The sequence below is a fragment of the Pseudochaenichthys georgianus genome, unplaced genomic scaffold (genome assembly GCF_902827115.2).
Source record: "Pseudochaenichthys georgianus unplaced genomic scaffold, fPseGeo1.2 scaffold_713_arrow_ctg1, whole genome shotgun sequence".
Classification (NCBI taxonomy): Eukaryota; Metazoa; Chordata; class Actinopteri; order Perciformes; family Channichthyidae; genus Pseudochaenichthys; species Pseudochaenichthys georgianus.
In genome coordinates, this window is record NW_027263266.1 from 50,090 (window position 1) to 71,523 (window position 21,434).

At 46.9% G+C, this 21,434-nt stretch overlaps 1 protein-coding gene across 1 annotated transcript; it reads left to right on the forward strand.

The window, feature by feature from the left end:
* Nucleotides 1-872: 872 nt before the first annotated feature.
* Nucleotides 873-18,129, forward strand: LOC117443961 (P2Y purinoceptor 3-like). Its single transcript, XM_034079748.2, has 5 exons — nt 873-1,000; nt 2,634-3,093; nt 10,306-10,642; nt 14,685-14,963; nt 16,949-18,129. The coding sequence occupies exons 2-5, from the start codon at nt 2,672-2,674 to the stop codon at nt 17,204-17,206; spliced, it is 1,296 nt and encodes a 431-aa protein (XP_033935639.1). The 5' UTR covers nt 873-1,000; nt 2,634-2,671; the 3' UTR covers nt 17,207-18,129.
* Nucleotides 18,130-21,434: the final 3,305 nt, after the last annotated feature.

Consider the following 21,434-nt stretch of genomic DNA (forward strand, 5'->3'; position numbering starts at 1 on the left):
TTCTACATCAACACGTGTCCCCTCTTCTTCATGTCTCTTCTTCATCAACATGTGTCCCCTCTTCCTCATGTCTCTTCTACATCAACATGTGTCCCCTCTTCTCCATGTCTCTTCTACATCAACATGTGTCCCCTCTTCCATGTCTCTTTCTACATCATGTGTCCCTCTTCCTCATGTCTCTCTACGTCAACATGTGCACCAGGACCCTCTGGTTCTTAGTGACCCGGTCCTTTCGTTAACCGGCTGACGATCAGACGATCAAAGCCTCGAAAGGCATGGCGCTGAAGAATTATGCATCCCCCTCCATACTGTGGGGTCTGCCTAAAGTTCTTCTTGTGGGGAAAACCCACTATTTCCCACGAGAGACTGAAGCCATTTACCTTTTTTTTAGGATGTGTTGTTGTATATATCAATAAACAGGAAGTACTAGCTGATCTGCTTTCTGGTAGAGACAGAACTGACAAAGCTCTTAGCTCCAGGCCAGAAACCGTACTCTACAAACCAATGGACGACGTCTTCGAGATTAAATCTATTTCTTATACAGGCTATGTTCAGGTAACCCAATAAGGTGTTGTCGTATGTCCCACAGTCCTCTTTGTCCAACACGGTTTAGTTGGAGGGTAAACAGTCTGGTTCTGAGATACTTGAATAAATATGCACGACACGTGTTTTAACTGTCGGTTCGAGGCCATTTATAAAGAAACACACATTCCTAAACAGCTGCGATTGACCCCCGGCTGAAGGGACCTCAAAGGCCGGCAGACGGGAACGAGAGGTTTCCGGAAGGCCTCGTTAATGATTGAGCGGCTAACGGAGTGAAACGTGTTCTTCATCAGCGAAACGCGGCGGGACACAGTGAACAAGGTTTCCAAACTAATGACCGCTGGGCTTTCTTTCCTCAGAGACGCTTCGGACATGGGTCAGACGACGAAGACGAGTGCAGACGGAGATCGATGAGAGGAAGGAAGGAAAGGACTCAGGAGACGAGATGATGCCAGAGGTATTTATGAGACAACAACTTAGAGAAGTTTATGCGTGCGTTGTGTTTAAAACCGAGAGAAAGGGGATCAGAAACCAGACCGTGTCCGTTGTAACTCGGCTTCCTCGTTACAACCTTACTGGCAAGATCAACATTATTCATTCAAGAGGACAGCACTCGCATATCCCTTAGATCAAAGTGGATCAGTCCACAAGACATGGAAGCTTTGATCCCAACTATCTTTATTCTTTGAATCCCCAGACGACACATGTTCCTGTTTTTACCGTCACCTCGACTCATCTTTGACTTTTAAGCCACTTTTCTTTTAAACCAGAATTAGGATATTTGAACCGACTTCCTGCATGAGTCTTGGACTTTAAATCTTTTGAGCATTCCTCCTCCAATCTCTGGACTTCAACCAGTTTACGGAATCCAAACGTCTTCTTAAGTATTCCTCCCTCCCTACTAAGCTCAACACCGTCTTAAGACTTCCTTCAGGCACCTTTGCACTTTAACCAGAACTGCTTGCTCGTTAATAAACCTTGCAGTATACCTTCAAGAGGACACAACGTGCAAATCCCTCTTCGATCAAAGTGGATCATTTACAAGAACGGAACTTGAGTTTGTGTTTTGATCCCGACTCTCTACTCGTTATATAACCACATCGTAGAATGCATTACATTAATGTACACAATGTCTGTTTGCTTTTTTTATTAATGCCAACATGTATTCCATATTCTATTCCATTCTATTTCTATGTAAATAATGCTGTATGTTTTTATTATTAACATTTATGTTATTATAGTTTCTGTGTTAATTTTTAGTTTGACTTTTGAGTCAAATTCCTCGTTCGTGTCGACCTACCTGGCGATCAACTGACTCTGATTCTGATCACAAAGTCAAGTTCCACTTCTTGTGAATGATCCACTTTAATCTAAGAGGGATATAATAATTAATAATAATAATTCCTTACATTTATTATAGCGCTTTTTCAATGACTCAAAGCGCTTTTACATATCACACATTACACATATCGTACATGCAATGGTCAGAAACTGTGGACAATACCCACAGGAGCAAGTTCAGGTGAAGTGTCTTGCCCAAGGACACACGTCTTGTTCTCTTGAATTCATTATTTGAATCTTACAGTCCAGAAAGCGGAGTTGGAAGTTCCTCGTAGCGTCAGCCCGCCTGGGTCCAGTGACCTTCACCGTGTTATTGAACATGTTCGTGTAAAGTCCATATTGTAACTGGACTGAACACAACGTGCATATCCAAGGATACTCAACAAGAAGTGGAACTTGACTTTGTGATCAGAATTAGAATCAGATTTATTACCAGGTAGGTCGACACCTACGAGGAATTTGACTTGATGTTGCGTACATACAATAAAAGAAAACCCACAGATAGAGCTGGACGGCGTAGTTTGATATTCAGACGTCTATTGATTGTGTCTAGAAGCTGATTCTAGCGATGCACGAACGTGGCTCAGAAACACAGCAAAGTTCATGTGAATGTCCATGTTGTAACTGTACGGCCGGTTAGTAACCTTAGGAGACGTACGAGAACAACACTTAATAGATTTGTTAGATCAAAGTGGATCAAGACCTGGAACTTGAGTTTGTGTTTTGATCCCGACTCTCTTTATTCTCAGATGAAACTCCAGGAGGAACGGATCCAATAACCTTCACCATGTTGTTGAACCAGATCTCCAACGTGACTCCGGACGTCGGGTTGTTGCCGACCGAGTCTCTGATCGACCAATCGAACGCCTCTTCCCTCGCGCCGCCCTCCTGCAGCATCGATGAGTCCTACAAGTACGTGTTCCTGCCGGTGTGCTACTCCCTGACCTTCGTGTTCAGCCTCAGCCTGAACTCGGTGGTGCTGTTGCGGTCGTGCGGCACCAGGCGGCGCTGGAACACCTCTCTGATCTACATGGTGAACCTGGCCTCCACAGACCTGATGTACGGCCTCTCGCTGCCCTTCCTGGTGGCCAGCTACATCCTGAGGGACCGCTGGGTGTTCGGAGACTTCATGTGTCGCCTCGTACGCTTCCTGTTCTACTTCAACCTGTACTGCTCCATCTTCTTCCTCACCTGCATCTCCGTGCACAGGTAGGACGCCGCGGCGTAGCGATGGAGAGTCCAGGCGTAGCGATGGAGAGTCCAGGCGTAGCGATGGAGAGTCCAGGCGTAGCGATGGAGAGTCCAGGCGTAGCGATGGAGAGTCCAGGCGTAGAGATGGAGAGTCCAGGCGTAGCGATGGAGAGTCCAGGCGTAGCGATGGAGAGTCCAGGCGTAGCGATGCAGAGTCCAGGCGTAGCGATGGAGAGTCCAGGCGTAGCGACGGAGAGTCCAGGCGTAGCGATGGAGAGTTCAGACAGTCAGGCGTAGCGATGGAGAGTCCAGGCGTAGCGATGCAGAGTCCAGGCGTATCGATGGAGAGTCCAGGCGTAGCGATGGAGAGTCCAGGCGTAGCGATGGAGAGTTCAGGCGTAGCGATGCAGAGTCAAGGCGTTAGCGATGGAGAGTCCAGGCGTAGCGATGGAGAGTCCAGGCGTAGCGAAGCAGAGTCCAGGCGTAGCGATGGAGAGTTCCAGGCGTAGCGGTGGAGAGTTCAGGCCGTAGCGATGGAGAGTCCAGGTTAGCGATGCAGAGTCCAGGCGTAGCGACGGAGAGTCCAGGCGTAGCGATGCAGAGTCCAGGCGTAGCGATGCAGAGGTCCAGGCGTAGCGATGGAGAGTCCAGGCGTAGCGCTGGAGAGTCCAGGCGTAGCGATGGAGAGTCCAGGGTAGAGATGGAGAGTTCAGGCGTAGAGATGGAGAGTCAGGCGTAGCGATGGAGAGTCCAGGGCGTAGCGATGGAGAGTCCAGGCGTAGCGGTGGAGAGTCCAGGCGTTAGCGATGGAGAGTCCAGGCGTAGCGATGGAGAGTCCAGGCGTAGAGATGGAGAGTCCAGGCGTAGCGATGGAGAGTCCAGGCTAGCGATGGAGAGTTCAGGCGTAGCGATGGAGAGTCCAGGCGTAGCGATGCAGAGTCCAGGCGTAGAGATGGAGAGTCCAGGCGTAGCGATGGAGAGTCCAGGCGTAGAGATGGAGAGTCCAGGCGTAGCGATGGAGAGTTCAGGCGTAGCGATGGAGAGTCCAGGCGTAGCGATGCAGTGTCCAGGCGTAGAGATGGAGAGTCCAGGCGTAGCGATGGAGAGTCCAGGCGTAGCGATGGAGAGTCCAGGCGTAGCGATGCAGAGTCCAGGCGTAGCGATGGAGAGTCCAGGCGTAGCGATGGAGAGTCCAGGCGTAGCGATGGAGAGTCCAGGAGTAGCGATGGAGAGTTCAGGCGTAGCGATGCAGAGTCCAGGCGTAGCGATGGAGAGTCCAGGAGTAGCGATGGAGAGTCCAGGCGTAGCGATGGAGAGTCCAGGCGTAGCGATGGAGAGTTCAGCGTAGCGATGGAGAGTCCAGGCGTAGCGATGGAGAGTTCAGGCGTAGCGATGGAGAGTCCAGGCGTAGCGATGGAGAGTCCAGGCGTAGCGAAGAGCCAGGCGTAGCGATGGAGAGTTCAGGCGTAGCGATGGAGAGTTCAGGCGTAGCGATGCAGAGTCCAGGCGTAGCGATGGAGAGTTCAGGCGTAGCGATGGAGAGTCCAGGCGTAGCGATGGAGAGTCCAGGCGTAGCGAAGCAGAGTCCAGGCGTAGCGATGGAGAGTCCAGGCGTAGCGGTGGAGAGTTCAGGCGTAGCGATGCAGAGTCCAGGCGTAGCGATAGAGAGTCCAGGCGTAGCGATGGAGAGTCCAGGCGTAGCGATGGAGAGTCCAGGCGTAGCGATGGAGAGTCCAGGCGTAGCGATGGAGAGTCCAGGCGTAGCGATGGAGAGTCCAGGCGTAGATGGAGAGTTCAGGCGTAGCGGTGGAGAGTTCAGGCGTAGCGGTGGAGAGTTCAGGCGTAGCGATGCAGAGTCCAGGCGTAGCGATGGAGAGTCCAGGCGTAGAGATGGAGAGTTCAGGCGTAGCGATGCAGAGTCCAGGCGTAGCGATGGAGAGTCCAGGCGTAGCGATGGAGAGTTCAGGCGTAGCGATGCAGAGTCCAGGCGTAGCGATGGAGAGTCCAGGCGTAGCGATGGAGAGTCCAGGCGTAGCGATGGAGAGTCCAGGCGTAGCGATGGAGAGTCCAGGCGTAGCGATGGAGAGTCCAGGCGTAGCGATGCAGAGTCCAGGCGTAGCGATGGAGAGTCCAGGCGTAGCGATGGAGAGTCCAGGCGTAGCGAGGGAGAGTCCAGGCGTAGCGAGGGAGAGTCCAGGCGTAGCGACGGAGAGTTTCAGGCGTAGCGACGGGAGTCCAGGCGTAGCGACGGAGAGTCCAGGCGTAGCGACGGAGAGTCCAGGCGTAGCGAAGCAGAGTCCAGGCGTAGCGATGGAGAGTCCAGGCGTAGCGATGGAGAGTCCAGGCGTAGCGATGCAGAGTTCAGGCGTAGCGATGGAGAGTCCAGGCGTAGCGATGGAGAGTCCAGGCGTAGCGATGCAGAGTCCAGGCGTAGCGATGGAGAGTCCAGGCGTAGAGAAGGAGAGTCCAGGCGTAGCGATGGAGAGTCCAGGCGTAGCGATGGAGAGTCCAGGCGTAGCGATGGAGAGACCAGGCGTAGCGATGGAGAGTCCAGGCGTAGCGATGCAGAGTTCAGGCGTAGCGATGGAGAGTCCAGGCGTAGCGATGGAGAGTCCAGGCGTAGCGATGCAGAGTCCAGGCGTAGCGATGGAGAGTCCAGGCGTAGCGATGGAGAGTCCAGGCGTAGAGAAGGAGAGTCCAGGCGTAGCGATGGAGAGTCCAGGCGTAGCGATGGAGAGTCCAGGCGTAGCGATGGAGAGTCCAGGCGTAGCGATGCAGAGTCCAGGCGTAGAGATGGAGAGTCCAGGCGTAGCGATGGAGAGTCCAGGCGTAGCGATGGAGAGTCCAGGCGTAGCGATGGAGAGTCCAGGCGTAGCGATGCAGAGTCCAGGCGTAGCGATGGAGAGTCCAGGCGTAGCGATGGAGAGTCCAGGCGTAGCGATGGAGAGTCCAGGCGCAAGATGGAGAGTCCAGGCGTAGCGATGGAGAGTCCAGGCGTAGAGATGGAGAGTCCAGGCGTAGCGATGGAGAGTCCAGGCGTAGCGATGGAGAGTTCAGGCGTAGCGATGGAGAGTCCAGGCGTAGCGATGGAGAGTCCAGGCGTAGCGATGGAGTCCAGGCGTAGCGATGGAGAGTCCAGGCGTAGCGATGCAGAGTCCAGGCGTAGCGATGGAGAGTCCAGGCGTAGCGATGGAGAGTCCAGGCGTAGAGATGGAGAGTCCAGGCGTAGCGATGGAGAGTCCAGGCGTAGCGATGGAGAGTCCAGGCGTAGCGATGGAGAGTTCAGGCGTAGCGATGGAGAGTCCAGGCGTAGCGATGGAGAGTCCAGGCGTAGAGATGGAGAGTCCAGGCGTAGCGATGGAGAGTCCAGGCGTAGAGATGGAGAGTCCAGGCGTAGCGATGGAGAGTCCAGGCGTAGCGATGGAGAGTCCAGGCGTAGCGATGGAGAGTCCAGGCGTAGCGATGGAGAGTCCAGGCGTAGCGATGGAGAGTTCAGGCGTAGCGATGGAGAGTCCAGGCGTAGCGATGGAGAGTCCAGGCGTAGAGATGGAGAGTCCAGGCGTAGCGATGGAGAGTCCAGGCGTAGAGATGGAGAGTCCAGGCGTAGCGATGGAGAGTTCAGGCGTAGCGATGGAGAGTCCAGGCGTAGCGATGCAGAGTCCAGGCGTAGAGATGGAGAGTCCAGGCGTAGCGATGGAGAGTCCAGGCGTAGAGATGGAGAGTCCAGGCGTAGCGATGGAGAGTCCAGGCGTAGCGATGGAGAGTCCAGGCGTAGAGATGGAGAGTCCAGGCGTAGCGATGGAGAGTCCAGGCGTAGCGATGGAGAGTTCAGGCGTAGCGATGGAGAGTCCAGGCGTAGCGATGCAGAGTCCAGGCGTAGAGATGGAGAGTCCAGGCGTAGCGATGGAGAGTCCAGGCGTAGAGATGGAGAGTCCAGGCGTAGCGATGGAGAGTCCAGGCGTAGCGATGGAGAGTCCAGGCGTAGCGATGCAGAGTCCAGGCGTAGAGATGGAGAGTCCAGGCGTAGCGATGGAGAGTCCAGGCGTAGCGATGGAGAGTCCAGGCGTAGCGATGCAGAGTCCAGGCGTAGCGATGGAGAGTCCAGGCGTAGCGATGGAGAGTCCAGGCGTAGCGATGGAGAGTCCAGGAGTAGCGATGGAGAGTTCAGGCGTAGCGATGCAGAGTCCAGGCGTAGCGATGGAGAGTCCAGGCGTAGCGATGGAGAGTCCAGGAGTAGCGATGGAGAGTCCAGGCGTAGCGATGGAGAGTTCAGGCGTAGCGATGGAGAGTTCAGCGGTAGCGATGGAGAGTTCAGGCGTAGCGATGCAGAGTCCAGGCGTAGCGATGGAGAGTTCAGGCGTAGCGATGGAGAGTCCAGGCGTAGCGATGGAGAGTCCAGGCGTAGCGAAGCAGAGTCCAGGCGTAGCGATGGAGAGTCCAGGCGTAGCGGTGGAGAGTTCAGGCGTAGCGATGCAGAGTCCAGGCGTAGCGATGGAGAGTCCAGGCGTAGCGATGGAGAGTCCAGGCGTAGCGATGGAGAGTCCAGGCGTAGCGATGGAGAGTCCAGGCGTAGCGATGGAGAGTCCAGGCGTAGCGATGGAGAGTCCAGGCGTAGCGATGGAGAGTTCAGGCGTAGCGGTGGAGAGTTCAGGCGTAGCGGTGGAGAGTTCAGGCGTAGCGATGCAGAGTCCAGGCGTAGCGATGGAGAGTCCAGGCGTAGCGATGCAGAGTCCAGGCGTAGCGATGGAGAGTCCAGGCGTAGAGATGGAGAGTTCAGGCGTAGCGATGGAGAGTCCAGGCGTAGCGATGGAGAGTCCAGCGTAGCGATGGAGAGTTCAGGCGTAGCGATGCAGAGTCCAGGCGTAGCGATGGAGAGTCCAGGCGTAGAGATGCAGAGTCCAGGCGTAGAGATGGAGAGTCCAGGCGTAGCGATGGAGAGTCCAGGCGTAGCGATGGAGAGTCCAGGCGTAGCGATGCAGAGTCCAGGCGTAGCGATGGAGAGTCCAGGCGTAGCGATGGAGAGTCCAGGCGTAGCGAGGGAGAGTCCAGGCGTAGCGAGGGAGAGTCCAGGCGTAGCGACGGAGAGTTCAGGGCGTAGCGACGGAGAGTCCAGGCGTAGCGACGGAGAGTCCAGGCGTAGCGACGGAGAGTCCAGGCGTAGCGGTGGAGAGTCCAGGCGTAGCGATGGAGAGTCCAGGCGTAGCGATGGAGATCCAGGCGTAGCGGTGGAGAGTCCAGGCGTAGCGGTGGAGAGTCCAGGCGTAGCGGTGGAGAGTTCAGCAGGCGTAGCGATGGAGAGTCCAGGCGTAGCGATGGAAGGAGTCCAGGCGTAGCGGTGGAGAGTTCAGGCGTAGAGATGGAGAGTCCAGGCGTAGCGATGGAGAGTCCAGGCGTAGCTTTGACGAGTATATTGTTGTGCCAGGCAGGAAAGCAGCGAATCTCCATTTTTAGTCATAAAAAGTCATAAAATGACCAGAAACTGATGGAACCTTTTAAATGGGATGTTTTAGCACGATATGATATTCCTAAGAAAACTATAGAATACAAATCGAGGCTTCTTCCAGACTGTTTTAAGACTTTACAGACTAACAATACTTTTTAAGACCTATTGCGGCTTTTTAAGTTAAGACTGTTTAAGACTTCTCTCCTAGTCCTCAGGAGCAAAATCATAGTTTTAGTTTACGATAAAAAAAAAAACGGATGATGTTGTTGATTGAACCTTCCAAAGTTAACACGATTTGGGTTTTATAATGTAAACATTTAACAGATTTCTTATTGCTGTTTTAAGACTTTAACCTGTTAAGCCGGGAGCCCCACGGGAGCCCCTGCCCCCATTTAGCAACCTATCAACGTGTCATTCCCACTTAACGGGAAGAAACTCAGCTAACTCACGATATGAACCATTTTTACCGAAACGAAACACAACTCTAAACGCCAAGCGTCTGAATTAGCACTAAGCGAAAGAGTGCTAACGCACTTAGCACATAACTCACGGTAGCAATATTTTATACTTCATCGGATCTGCACAAACAAGATAGATCGAAGGCGAAACCAGACAACTTAGCTTTACGGGGGCGAAACGGCAATACTGTACGTCTTACCTTTGCTGTTTCTGATCAAAAGTCGTGTTCAATGGCATTAGAACGCAATATAAACGCTGCTGAAGGTTAATCCACTGTCTCTGTGTCCATCATCACATTTTGTCAATAAGAGTAGTTTTCATATATAGCTTCTACGAGAGCTACCAGAGTGGATGAGCTTCCGGTTTCGGCATCCACTCTTACTCCTCAATGGTAATGTTTAGATGGATTTAGGAACCTCCCCTCGATTCCATTGGCTCTCACGGTTCAAATGAGAAGTCAATCATCAACATCGACCGATGGGTTCCAGAGATATGTCAAATCCACCCAAATGTTTTCTTTTCTTCTAAACCTCTCTAAAGGTCAAAGGTCACTTGTTCTGCATCGATCTTGATACAGAGTACTTATTATATGTTGTACTTTGGATTCCTAAAGTTTGTAGTCTACCATCCATCATCCAAGGGTGGTTTTCACTATAAGTCATGTTTCTTCTTTTGGACGGACACAATAATTTACAGTTTTTTACTGTGTTCAATCTGAATTTACTTTCAAATAGAAACATCTATATTGATTCTGACTGTTCTGCATCCAGCTCACAGGTTCATCGTTACTTTGAGAAAAGGGATTATTAATGTAACCCTTTTAGAAGATATGGTCATTTGTTCTTGGAAAGTCATGTTCGAGCCTGAGACCTGAAAACAGGCTCGGGCTGAACAGGTTAAAGACTTCTTAAGAGAACTCTCCCTGGTCTCCGGCTTGAGCTTCATCTCAGGATCCGTGTGTCTGTGGTCCTCTCCTGAAGGGAAGGAGTCATCACATACAGAGCATCAGCTAGTTCCTGAGCAGTGTCCTTCACATGCTGATATCAAGAGAGGGAGTCACACAGTCACAAGATGGAGGAACAGAAAGCAGTATCAATGTTTACTTCAGAGTAGCTCCACGTCAGAAATGAGCATGCTTGATGTCTCTCTCCACAGAGGCTGAGTCATCATGTTCATCACATAGCTATCATCTGCCTCAGACAGTCCTGATGCTCTTCTATCACACATCCTGTCCTGTTCACAGCTAGTTGATACCTTTGTAGCATGCTGCTCTCATGTTGGAGGAGGACACTCAGGATTTTCACATCAACTTCTCCCCTGGTCCTCAGGTACCTGGGGATCTGCCACCCGATGCGGACCATCACTCTGGAGAGCAAGCGGGTGGTGAAGGCCACCTGCGCCCTGGTGTGGGTGGTGGTCTTCATCCTCACCTGCCCCATCTTCAGGTTCGCTCAGACGGGATACGTGAGGCGTGGCGGCGGGTCGAGGGAGGACTGGAACATCACGGGAGATTCATCTGAAGACGAGGGCGGATACACCAACTGCTGGGACGACGCCATCGACGAAGAGTTCGCCGACTACGTCCCGTACGGCATCTTCCTCCACCTGCTGTGCTTCTTCCTGCCCTTCCTCATCATCGCCTGGTGCTACTCTCAAGTGGTTTTGGTAATTTGATGGCTTTTTATCACTATGTCTTTTTTGAAAATATGTGATATCATTAACGGGCATACCCTTAAAGTCTGTTAAGTTTTATTCTATTCTAACTGTCCTAATACGTCTTTAAAAGTCCTAATACATCTTTAAAAGTCTTAATACGTCTTAAAAAGTCCTAATACGTCTTTAAAAGTCCTAATACGTCTTTAAAAGTCCTAATACGTCTTTCACAGTCCTAATACGTCTTTAAAAGTCTTAATATGTCTTTAACAGTCCTAATACGTCTTTAAAAGTCTTAATACGTCTTTAAAAGTCCTAATACGTCTTTAAAGTCCTAATACGTCTTTAAAACTCTTAATACGTCTTAAAAAGTCTTAATACGTCTTTAAAAGTCTTAATACGTCTTTAAAGGTCTTAATACGTCTTTAAAGGTCTTAATACGTCTTTGAAAGTCCTAATACGTCTTTAAAACTCTTAATACGTCTTAAAAAGTCTTAATACGTCTTTAAAAGTCTTAATACGTCTTTAAAAATCCTAATACGTCTTTAAAAGTCTTAATACGTCTTTGAAAGTCCTAATACGTCTTTAAAACTCTTAATACGTCTTAAAAAGTCTTAATACGTCTTTAAAAGTCTTAATACGTCTTTAAAAGTCCTAATACGTCTTAAAAAGTCTTAATACGTCTTTAAAAGTCCTAATACGTCTTTGAAAGTCCTAATACGTCTTTAAAAGTCCTAATACGTCTTTAAAAGTCCTAATACGTCTTTAAAGGTCTTAATACGTCTTAAAAAGTCTTAATACATCTTTAAAAGTCCTAATACGTCTTTAAAAGTCCTAATACGTCTTTAAAAGTCTTAATACGTCTTTAAAAGTCCTAATACCTCTTTAAAAGTCTTAATACGTCTTTAAAACTCTTAATACGTCTTAAAAAGTCTTAATACGTCTTTAAAAGTCTTAATACGTCTTTAAAACTCTTAATACGTCTTAAAAAGTCTTAATACGTCTTTAAAAGTCCTAATACGTCTTTAAAAGTCTTAATACGTCTTTAAAAGTCCTAATACGTCTTTAAAAGTCCTCATACCTGTTTAAAAGTCTTAATACGTCTTTAAAACTCTTAATACGTCTTAAAAAGTCCTAATACGTCTTTAAAAGTCTTAATACGTCTTTAAAAGTCCTAATACGTCTTTAAAAGTCCTAATACGTCTTTAAAAGTCCTAATATGTCTTTAAAAGTCTTAATACGTCTTTAAAAGTCCTAATACGTCTTTAAAACTCTTAATACGTCTTTAAAAGTCCTAATACGTCTTTAAAAGTTCTAATACGTCTTTAAAACTCTTAATACGTCTTTAAAAGTCTTAATACGTCTTTAAAAGTCCTAATACGTCTTTAAAAGTCTGAATACGTCTTTAAAAGTCTGAATACGTCTTTAAAAGTCCTAATACGTCTTTAAAAGTCCTAATACGTCTTAAAAAGTCCTAATACGTCTTTGAAAGTCCTAATACGTCTTTAAAAGTCCTAATACGTCTTTAAAAGTCCTAATACGTCTTTAAAGGTCTTAATACGTCTTAAAAAGTCTTAATACGTCTTTAAAAGTCCTAATACGTCTTTAAAAGTCCTAATACGTCTTTAAAAGTCTTAATACGTCTTTAAAAGTCCTAATACCTCTTTAAAACTCTTAATACGTCTTAAAAAGTCTTAATACGTCTTTAAAAGTCCTAATACGTCTTTAAAAGTCTTAATACGTCTTTAAAAGTCCTAATACGTCTTTAAAAGTCCTCATACCTGTTTAAAAGTCTTAATACGTCTTTAAAACTCTTAATACGTCTTAAAAAGTCCTAATACGTCTTTAAAAGTCCTAATACGTCTTTAAAAGTCTTAATACGTCTTTAAAAGTCCTAATACGTCTTTAAAAGTCCTAATATGTCTTTAAAAGTCTTAATACGTCTTTAAAAGTCCTAATACGTCTTTAAAACTCTTAATACGTCTTTAAAAGTCCTAATACGTCTTTAAAAGTCTGAATACGTCTTTAAAAGTCCTAATACGTCTTTAAAAGTCTTAATACGTCTTTAAAAGTCCTAATACGTCTTTAAAAGTCCTCATACCTGTTTAAAAGTCTTAATACGTCTTTAAAACTCTTAATACGTCTTAAAAAGTCCTAATACGTCTTTAAAAGTCCTAATACGTCTTTAAAAGTCTTAATACGTCTTTAAAAGTCCTAATACGTCTTTAAAAGTCCTAATACGTCTTTAAAAGTCCTAATATGTCTTTAAAAGTCTTAATACGTCTTTAAAAGTCCTAATACGTCTTTAAAACTCTTAATACGTCTTTAAAAGTCCTAATACGTCTTTAAAAGTTCTAATACGTCTTTAAAAGTCTTAATACGTCTTTAAAAGTCTTAATACGTCTTTAAAAGTCCTAATACGTCTTTAAAAGTCTGAATACGTCTTTAAAAGTCCTAATACGTCTTTAAAAGTCCTAATACGTCTTAAAAAGTCCTAATACGTCTTTGAAAGTCTTAATACGTCTTTAAAAGTCCTAATACGTCTTTAAAAGTCCTAATACGTCTTTAAAAGTCCTCATACCTGTTTAAAAGTCTTAATACGTCTTTAAAAGTCTTAATACGTCTTAAAAAGTCCTAATACGTCTTTAAAAGTCCTAATACGTCTTTAAAAGTCTTAATACGTCTTTAAAAGTCCTAATACGTCTTTAAAAGTCCTAATACGTCTTTAAAAGTCCTAATATGTCTTTAAAAGTCCTAATACGTCTTTAAAAGTCCTCATACCTGTTTAAAAGTCTTAATACGTCTTTAAAACTCTTAATACGTCTTAAAAAGTCCTAATACGTCTTTAAAAGTCTTAATACGTCTTTAAAAGTCCTAATACGTCTTTAAAAGTCCTAATATGTCTTTAAAAGTCTTAATACGTCTTTAAAAGTCCTAATACGTCTTTAAAAGTCCTAATACGTCTTTAAAAGTCTTAATACGTCTTTAAAAGTCCTAATACGTCTTTAAAAGTCCTAATACGTCTTTAAAAGTCCTAATACGTCTTTAAAAGTCCTAATATGTCTTTAAAAGTCTTAATACGTCTTTAAAAGTCCTAATACGTCTTTAAAACTCTTAATACGTCTTTAAAACTCTTAATACGTCTTTAAAACTCTTAATACGTCTTAAAAAGTCCTAATACGTCTTTAAAAGTCCTAATACGTCTTTAAAAGTCCTAATATGTCTTTAAAAGTCCTAATACGTCTTTAAAAGTCCTCATACCTGTTTAAAAGTCTTAATACGTCTTTAAAACTCTTAATACGTCTTAAAAAGTCCTAATACGTCTTTAAAAGTCTTAATACGTCTTTAAAAGTCCTAATACGTCTTTAAAAGTCCTAATATGTCTTTAAAAGTCTTAATACGTCTTTAAAAGTCCTAATACGTCTTTAAAAGTCTTAATACGTCTTTAAAAGTCCTAATACGTCTTTAAAACTCTTAATACGTCTTTAAAAGTCCTAATACGTCTTTAAAAGTCCTAATACGTCTTTAAAAGTCCTAATATGTCTTTAAAAGTCTTAATACGTCTTTAAAAGTCCTAATACGTCTTTAAAACTCTTAATACGTCTTTAAAACTCTTAATACGTCTTTAAAACTCTTAATACGTCTTAAAAAGTCCTAATACGTCTTTAAAAGTCCTAATACGTCTTTAAAAGTCCTAATATGTCTTTAAAAGTCTTAATACGTCTTTAAAAGTCCTAATACGTCTTTAAAAGTCTTAATACGTCTTTAAAAGTCCTAATACGTCTTTAAAACTCTTAATACGTCTTTACAAGTCCTAATACGTCTTTAAAAGTCCTAATATGTCTTTAAAAGTCTTAATACGTCTTTAAAAGTCCTAATACGTCTTTAAAAGTCTTAATACGTCTTTAAAAGTCCTAATACGTCTTTAAAACTCTTAATACGTCTTTAAAAGTCTTAATACGTCTTTAAAAGTCCTAATACGTCTTTAAAACTCTTAATACGTCTTTAAAAGTCCTAATATGTCTTTAAAAGTCTGAATACGTCTACTCTCCAGACCATTTTCCAGACTCTCCGATCCCCCCCCGGCTCCACGGAGGGCGGAGAGGACGACGGGGCGACGGAGGGCGAGCGCGAGCGGACGTCCGTCTCCATCTCCGGGTCGCAGTACTCTCACTACATCCGGAGGAGGAGGAAGTCCATCAGAACCATCGTGACCATCACCCTGCTGTTCGCTCTGTGCTTCCTGCCCTTCCACGTGACGCGGACGCTGTTCCTGCTGCTGCGGCGGCGCGGAGGCTGCAGGCTGATGAAGACCGTCTCCATCTGCTACAAGGTGACGGGGTGTCTCTTCTCCATCAACACGTGTCCCCTCTTCTCCATGTCTCTTCTACATCAACATGTGTCCCCTCTTCTTCATGTCTCTTCTACATCAACATGTGTCCCCTCTTCTACATCAACATGTGTCCCCTCTTCATCATGTCTCTTCTACATCAACATGTGTCCCCTCTTCTTCATGTCTCTTCTACATCAACATGTGTCCCCTCTTCTTCATGTCTCTTCTACATCAAAATGTGTCCCCTCTTCTTCATGTCTCTTCTACATCAAAATGTGTCCCCTCTTCTTCATGTCTCTTCTACAACAACACGTGTCCCCTCTTCTCCGTGTCTCCTCTACATCAACATGTGTCCCCTCTTCTCCATGTCTCCTCTACATCAACATGTGTCCCCTCTTCTTCACGTCTCTTCTACATCAACACGTGTCCCCTCTTCTTCATGTCTCTTCTTCATCAACATGTGTCCCCTCTTCCTCATGTCTCTTCTACATCAACATGTGTCCCCTCTTCTCCATGTCTCTTCTACATCAACATGTGTCCCCTCTTCCTCATGTCTCTTCTACATCAACATGTGTCCCCTCTTCCTCATGTCTCTTCTACGTCAACATGTGTCCCCTCTTCTTCATGTCTCTTATTCATCAACATGTGTCCCCTCTTCTACATCAACATGTGTCCCCTCTTCTTCATGTCTCTTCTACATCAAAATGTGTCCCCTCTTCTTCATGTCTCTTCTACATCAACATGTGTCCTCTCTTCTTCATGTCTCTTCTACATCAACATGTGTCCCCTCTTCTTCATGTCTCTTCTACATCAACATGTGTCCCCTCTTCTTCATGTCTCTTCTACAACAACACGTGTCCCCTCTTCTCCGTGTCTCCTCTACATCAACATGTGTCCCCTCTTCTCCGTGTCTCCTCTACATCAACATGTGTCCCCTCTTCTTCATGTCTCTTCTACATCAACATGTGTCCCCTCTTCTCCGTGTCTCCTCTACATCAACATGTGTCCCCTCTTCCTCATGTCTCTTCTACATCAACATGTGTCCCCTCTTCTCCATGTCTCTTCTACATCAACATGTGTCCCCTCTTCTTCACGTCTCTTCTACATCAACATGTGTCCTCTCTTCTTCACGTCTCTTCTACATCAACATGTGTCCCCTCTTCTCCATGTCTCTTCTACATCAACATGTGTCCCCTCTTCTCCGTGTCTCTTCTACATCAACATGTGTCCCCTCTTCTTCACGTCTCTTCTACATCAACATGTGTCCCCTCTTCTTCATGTCTCTTCTACAACAACACGTGTCCCCTCTTCTCCGTGTCTCCTCTACATCAACATGTGTCCCCTCTTCTCCGTGTCTCCTCTACATCAACATGTGTCCCCTCTTCTTCATGTCTCTTCTACATCAACATGTGTCCCCTCTTCTCCATGTCTCTTCTACATCAACATGTGTCCCCTCTTCTTCACGTCTCTTCTACATCAACATGTGTCCTCTCTTCTTCATGTCTCTTCTACATCAACATGTGTCCCCTCTTCTCCATGTCTCTTCTACATCAACATGTGTCCCCTCTTCTCCGTGTCTCTTCTACATCAACATGTGTCCCCTCTTCTTCACGTCTCTTCTACATCAACATGTGTCCCCTCTTCTACATCAACATGTGTCCTCTCTTCTTCATGTCTCTTCCACATCAACATGTGTCCCCTCTTCTGCATGTCTCTTCTACATCAACATGTGTCCTCTCTTCTTCATGTCTCTTCTTCATCAACATGTGTCCCCTCTTCTTCACGTCTCTTCTACATCAACATGTGTCCTCTCTTCTGCATGTCTCTTCTTCATCAACATGTGTCCCCTCTTCTTCATGTCTCTTCTACATCAACATGTGTCCCCTCTTCTCCATGTCTCTTCTACATCAACATGTGTCCTCTCTTCTTCATGTCTCTTCTTCATCAACATGTGTCCTCTCTTCTTCATGTCCTTCGCCTTAAAGGTGACGCGGCCGTTAGCTTCCTGCAACGCCTGGCTCAACGCGCTGCTCTACTTCCTGACGGGGGATAACAGCGCCCCCTGCTGCTGGCCGGCGGAGCGAGCGGGGCGAGCGGAGCGCCGGGATCATCGGGGCGGCGCCACCTGGTGGCCGCTGAAGATCCTGAAGAAAGAGGGCGGAGGCGAGGACGTGGAGGAGGGGGAGAAAGTGGAGCGAGTCGTCGCGGAGAACGAGTCCAAGTCCTCCAGAGTCGTCTTCTAGAGACTTGAACCTGTTGGCGATGTCACGGGAAAGACGGGAGTTTTCTTTTTTGTAATCTTGTGCTCCGAAAAATGTAACGAATTCCCTCCCGTCACTAAATGATGACACCAGGTGGTTGGAAAGGAGAGAGAGACTTAGAGCAGAGTGGATAAGGAAGTGAGTCGGAAATAATATACATGTGTATTCAAATCAAGGACATGACAATATCATACAAAACCACAAGACACTGAGTTTATGGATTATATGAGAACTGAGAAAACTAATGATTATCAAACATGTTCGAGCACGGCTTTAGTTGGTTTGTATGCGGTGTTTTTTATGTTTTATTTAGTAATTTGTATCTTTTGAATCAGTCAAGAAGGATCCATCCTTGATACTGGACACAAGGAGGTGGGAAAGAGAGAGAGACTTTGAACATGGAGAATGTTGGGACTTTCTTTTTTTATTCTTGTGCTTCGAAAAAGTCAGAATTGTAATGTTTGAATCTACGAACTCCTTCTTAACACCGAATTATCATTTTAATAAGTGTTTTCTTTAGTAATGTGTATCTTTTGAATCAGTCAAGAAGGATCCATCCTTGATACTGGATGCAAGGAGGTGGGAGGGAGAGAGACTTTGGACCAGAGTGGATAAGAAATGTGTGGAATATAAATGTATATTAAAATGAATAAAATCCCCCAAGAGAAATTCGACAATATAAAACCACAAGATACCGAGTTTATTGATTATTTATAAAACTGAAATGTAAGAATTATACTTCTATATCTCGCACTGCTTTTATTCTTTACTCCCAGAAGAGATCTATATTTTGGAGAGCACAAGTCATCAGTTTTTTTAAAATGTTCAATTAATTAAGTCTCTGTAATCAAAGTAAATTAAAGTGTTCGATAGTTAAAGCCGTCTGACTTTAGACCTTTTAATAATTTCTAAGACATTTTCTGAATTTGTCAGATTTGTTTGAGACTTATGAGGACTTTTAAATACTTAAGACTTTCAAGGTTCAAGGTTCTTTATTTTTGTCACACGAACATAGCTACAGAGTAGTTATGCTGATGAAAGTCTTAGGTCACAGGCTTCTCCCACAGAGCAACAACACAGAAAAATATAGTGCAAGTACTTTTTAAAAAGTAAATACAAAAAGAAAAATAGTTTAAAAAAAGTGAAATAGTGGCGCGTTTCCACGGCAGGCCTCGCTCGGTTCGGTTAGGCCTTATTAGGCCCGGCTCACTTTAATGCTGTGCTTCCATTACAGTTTAGGAACTGGGGCAGTTACCATAGTAACGCAGTGTAGGCGGAGCCGTGACGTCATCTTCAATGAGAGCCCCAGAAAACCAACACAGCCGTTAGCCGTTAGCCCTCAGAGCTACAGCTCCTCATATCTGTTCAGAAACCAGACAGAAGTGAAACCAGTCCAAACCACAGACTGCCTGCGTCACGGAGGACACAGTCGCTGCTTTATGTCTGTAGGCCGTTGTTGTGAGTGTGGACGGTCGGAGCATAGATAACGTTAGCTTAGCCGATCTCCATTCAGAAAACACGCATTTTAAAAGGTGTTTCTCTGCCGTCTGTCTGCAGACTCAAAGCATTAACTCATGGTGTTTACTAACCGGTATCAGTGTGTTGTTACTTCATCATTTAGAAACGTGGATTACAATTAAATCACGGTCACATATGTTCATCTAGTTGTAGCCCCTCTCCAGCGATTCTCTCTCTAGTTGAGCATACTCAGCCCGGTTGTTCCTGGCCCGAGAACCACGATTTAGTCGGGCCAGAAAAAAGGTGAATTAGGACCCGCTAGCCGGTGCTAGGCCGAGTGCAAACGCAACCAAACACGGGCCCCGCACGGCTCGGCACTCTTAAAGCGAGCTCCGCGCTGCCGTGGAAACGCGCCGTCAGAGTCTCTATGCAAGCTGATGGAATGATGTATGAGATACATAATGACTGAGGAGCAGATGAATGTAATGGATGTTGTTTCATGTTCAGGTGTTTAACAGTCTTCTTGCCTGTGGGATGAAACTGTCCCTGAGTCTGGTGGTTTTAGTCCGGATGCTGCGGGACCGCCTGCCAGACGGCAGCAGACAGGACAGTTTGTGGCTGGGGGGACGGGGGTCTTTGATCATCCTGAGGGCTTTCTTCCTGAGGTCTTCCATGGAGGGCAGCTCCGTCCTGGTGATGTGCTGTGCAGTTTTCACCACCCTCTGCCTTATGATTGAGGGCGGAGCAGCTGCCGTACCAGGCCGTGATGCAGCCAGTCAGGATCCGCTCTATGGTGCACCTGAAGGTCAGGATCCTCTCTATGGTGCACCTGAAGGTCAGGACGCTCTCTATGGAGCACCTGAAGGTCAGGATCCTCTCTATGGTGCACCTGAAGGTCAGGACGCTCTCTATGGAGCACCTGAAGGTCAGGATCCTCTCTATGGAGCACCTGAAGGTCAGGGTCCTCTCTATGGAGCACCTGAAGGTCAGGATCCTCTCTATGGAGCACCTGAAGGTCAGGATCCTCTCTAGGGAGCACCTGGAGAAGTTGCAGAGTATCCTGGAGTCCATGTTGAACCTCCTCAGCCTGCGGAGGAAGAAAAGCCGCTGTCGAGCTTTCTTGGTGATGGTGTTAGTGTGAAGAGTCCATGTCAGGTCCTCAGTGAAGAGTCAGGTCCTGAGTGAAGAGTCCACGTCAGGTCCTCAGTGAAGAGTCCACGTCAGGTCCTCAGTGAAGAGTCCACGTCAGGTGCTCAGTGAGGAGTCAGGTCCTCAGTGAAGAGTCCACGTCAGGTCCTCAGTGATGAGTCCACGTCAGGTCCTCAGTGATGAGTCCACGTCAGGTCCTCAGTGATGAGTCCACGTCAGGTCCTCAGTGAAGAGTCAGGTCCTCAGTGATGAGTCCACGTCAGGTCCTCAGTGATGAGTCCACGTCAGGTCCTCAGTGAAGAGTCAGGTCCTCAGTGAGGAGTCAGGTCCTCAGTGAAGAGTCAGGTCCTCAGTGAGGAGTCAGGTCCTCAGTGAAGAGTCAGGTCCTCAGTGAGGAGTCAGGTCCTCAGTGAAGAGTCAGGTCCTCAGTGAAGAGTCAGGTCCTCAGTGAGGAGTCAGGTCCTCAGTGAGGAGTCAGGTCCTCAGTGAAGAGTCAGGTCCTCAGTGATGAGTCAGGTCCTCAGTGAAGAGTCCACGTCAGGTCCTCAGTGAGGAGTCAGGTCCTCAGTGAGGAGTCAGGTCCTCAGTGAGGAGTCAGGTCCTCAGTGAGGAGTCAGGTCCTCAGTGAGGAGTCAGGTCCTCAGTGAGGAGTCAGGTCCTCAGTGAAGAGTCAGGTCCTCAGTGAAGAGTCAGGTCCTCAGTGATGAGTCAGGTCCTCAGTGAAGAGTCAGGTCCTCAGTGATGAGTCAGGTCCTCAGTGAGGAGTCAGGTCCTCAGTGAGGAGTCAGGTCCTCAGTGAGGAGTCAGGTCCTCAGTGATGAGTCAGGTCCTCAGTGAGGAGTCAGGTCCTCAGTGAAGAGTCAGGTCCTCAGTGAAGAGTCAGGTCCTCAGTGATGAGTCAGGTCCTCAGTGATGAGTCAGGTCCTCAGTGAAGAGTCCACGTCAGGTCCTCAGTGATGTGGACACCGAGGAACCTGAAGCTGCTGACTCTCTGAAGGCGATGGGGGCGTGTCCCTCTCCCTGCTGCTTCCTGTAATCCACAATCAGCTCCTTTGTTGTGCTGACGTTGAGATGGAGGTTGTTCTCCTGGCACCAAGATGTCAGGGTTCCGACCTCCTCTCTGAACGCCGTCTCGTCGTCGTCGGTGATCTGGCTGATGTCGGTCGTGTCGTCAGCAAACTTCACGACGGCGTTGGAGCTGTGTGTGGCCACGCCGTCGTGAGTGAACAGGGAGTAGAGGAGGGGGCTGAGCACGCAGCCCTGAGGGGCTCCGGTGTTGAGGGTCAGGGTGGAGGATGCGATGTTTCCCACCCGCACTGCCTGGGGTCTGCCCGTCAGGAAGTTCAGGATCCAGTCACAGAGGGCGCTGTTGATCCCGAGGTCTCTGAGCTTGATGGTGTTGAAAGCTGAACTGGAGTCAATGAGCAGCAATCAAAGTAAATGAAACTGTTAAAGAGTTAAAGCCGTCTGACCTTTGACCCTCTGCCGTGTTAGTCGACCTGACTCGGTGTTACGTGATAACATGTCCGTGTTGTAAACCCGTCTCTCTCCATGTGTTAAATGTGTGTATTAAAGTTGTTAGCTCTCTGGTTCATGGTTAACG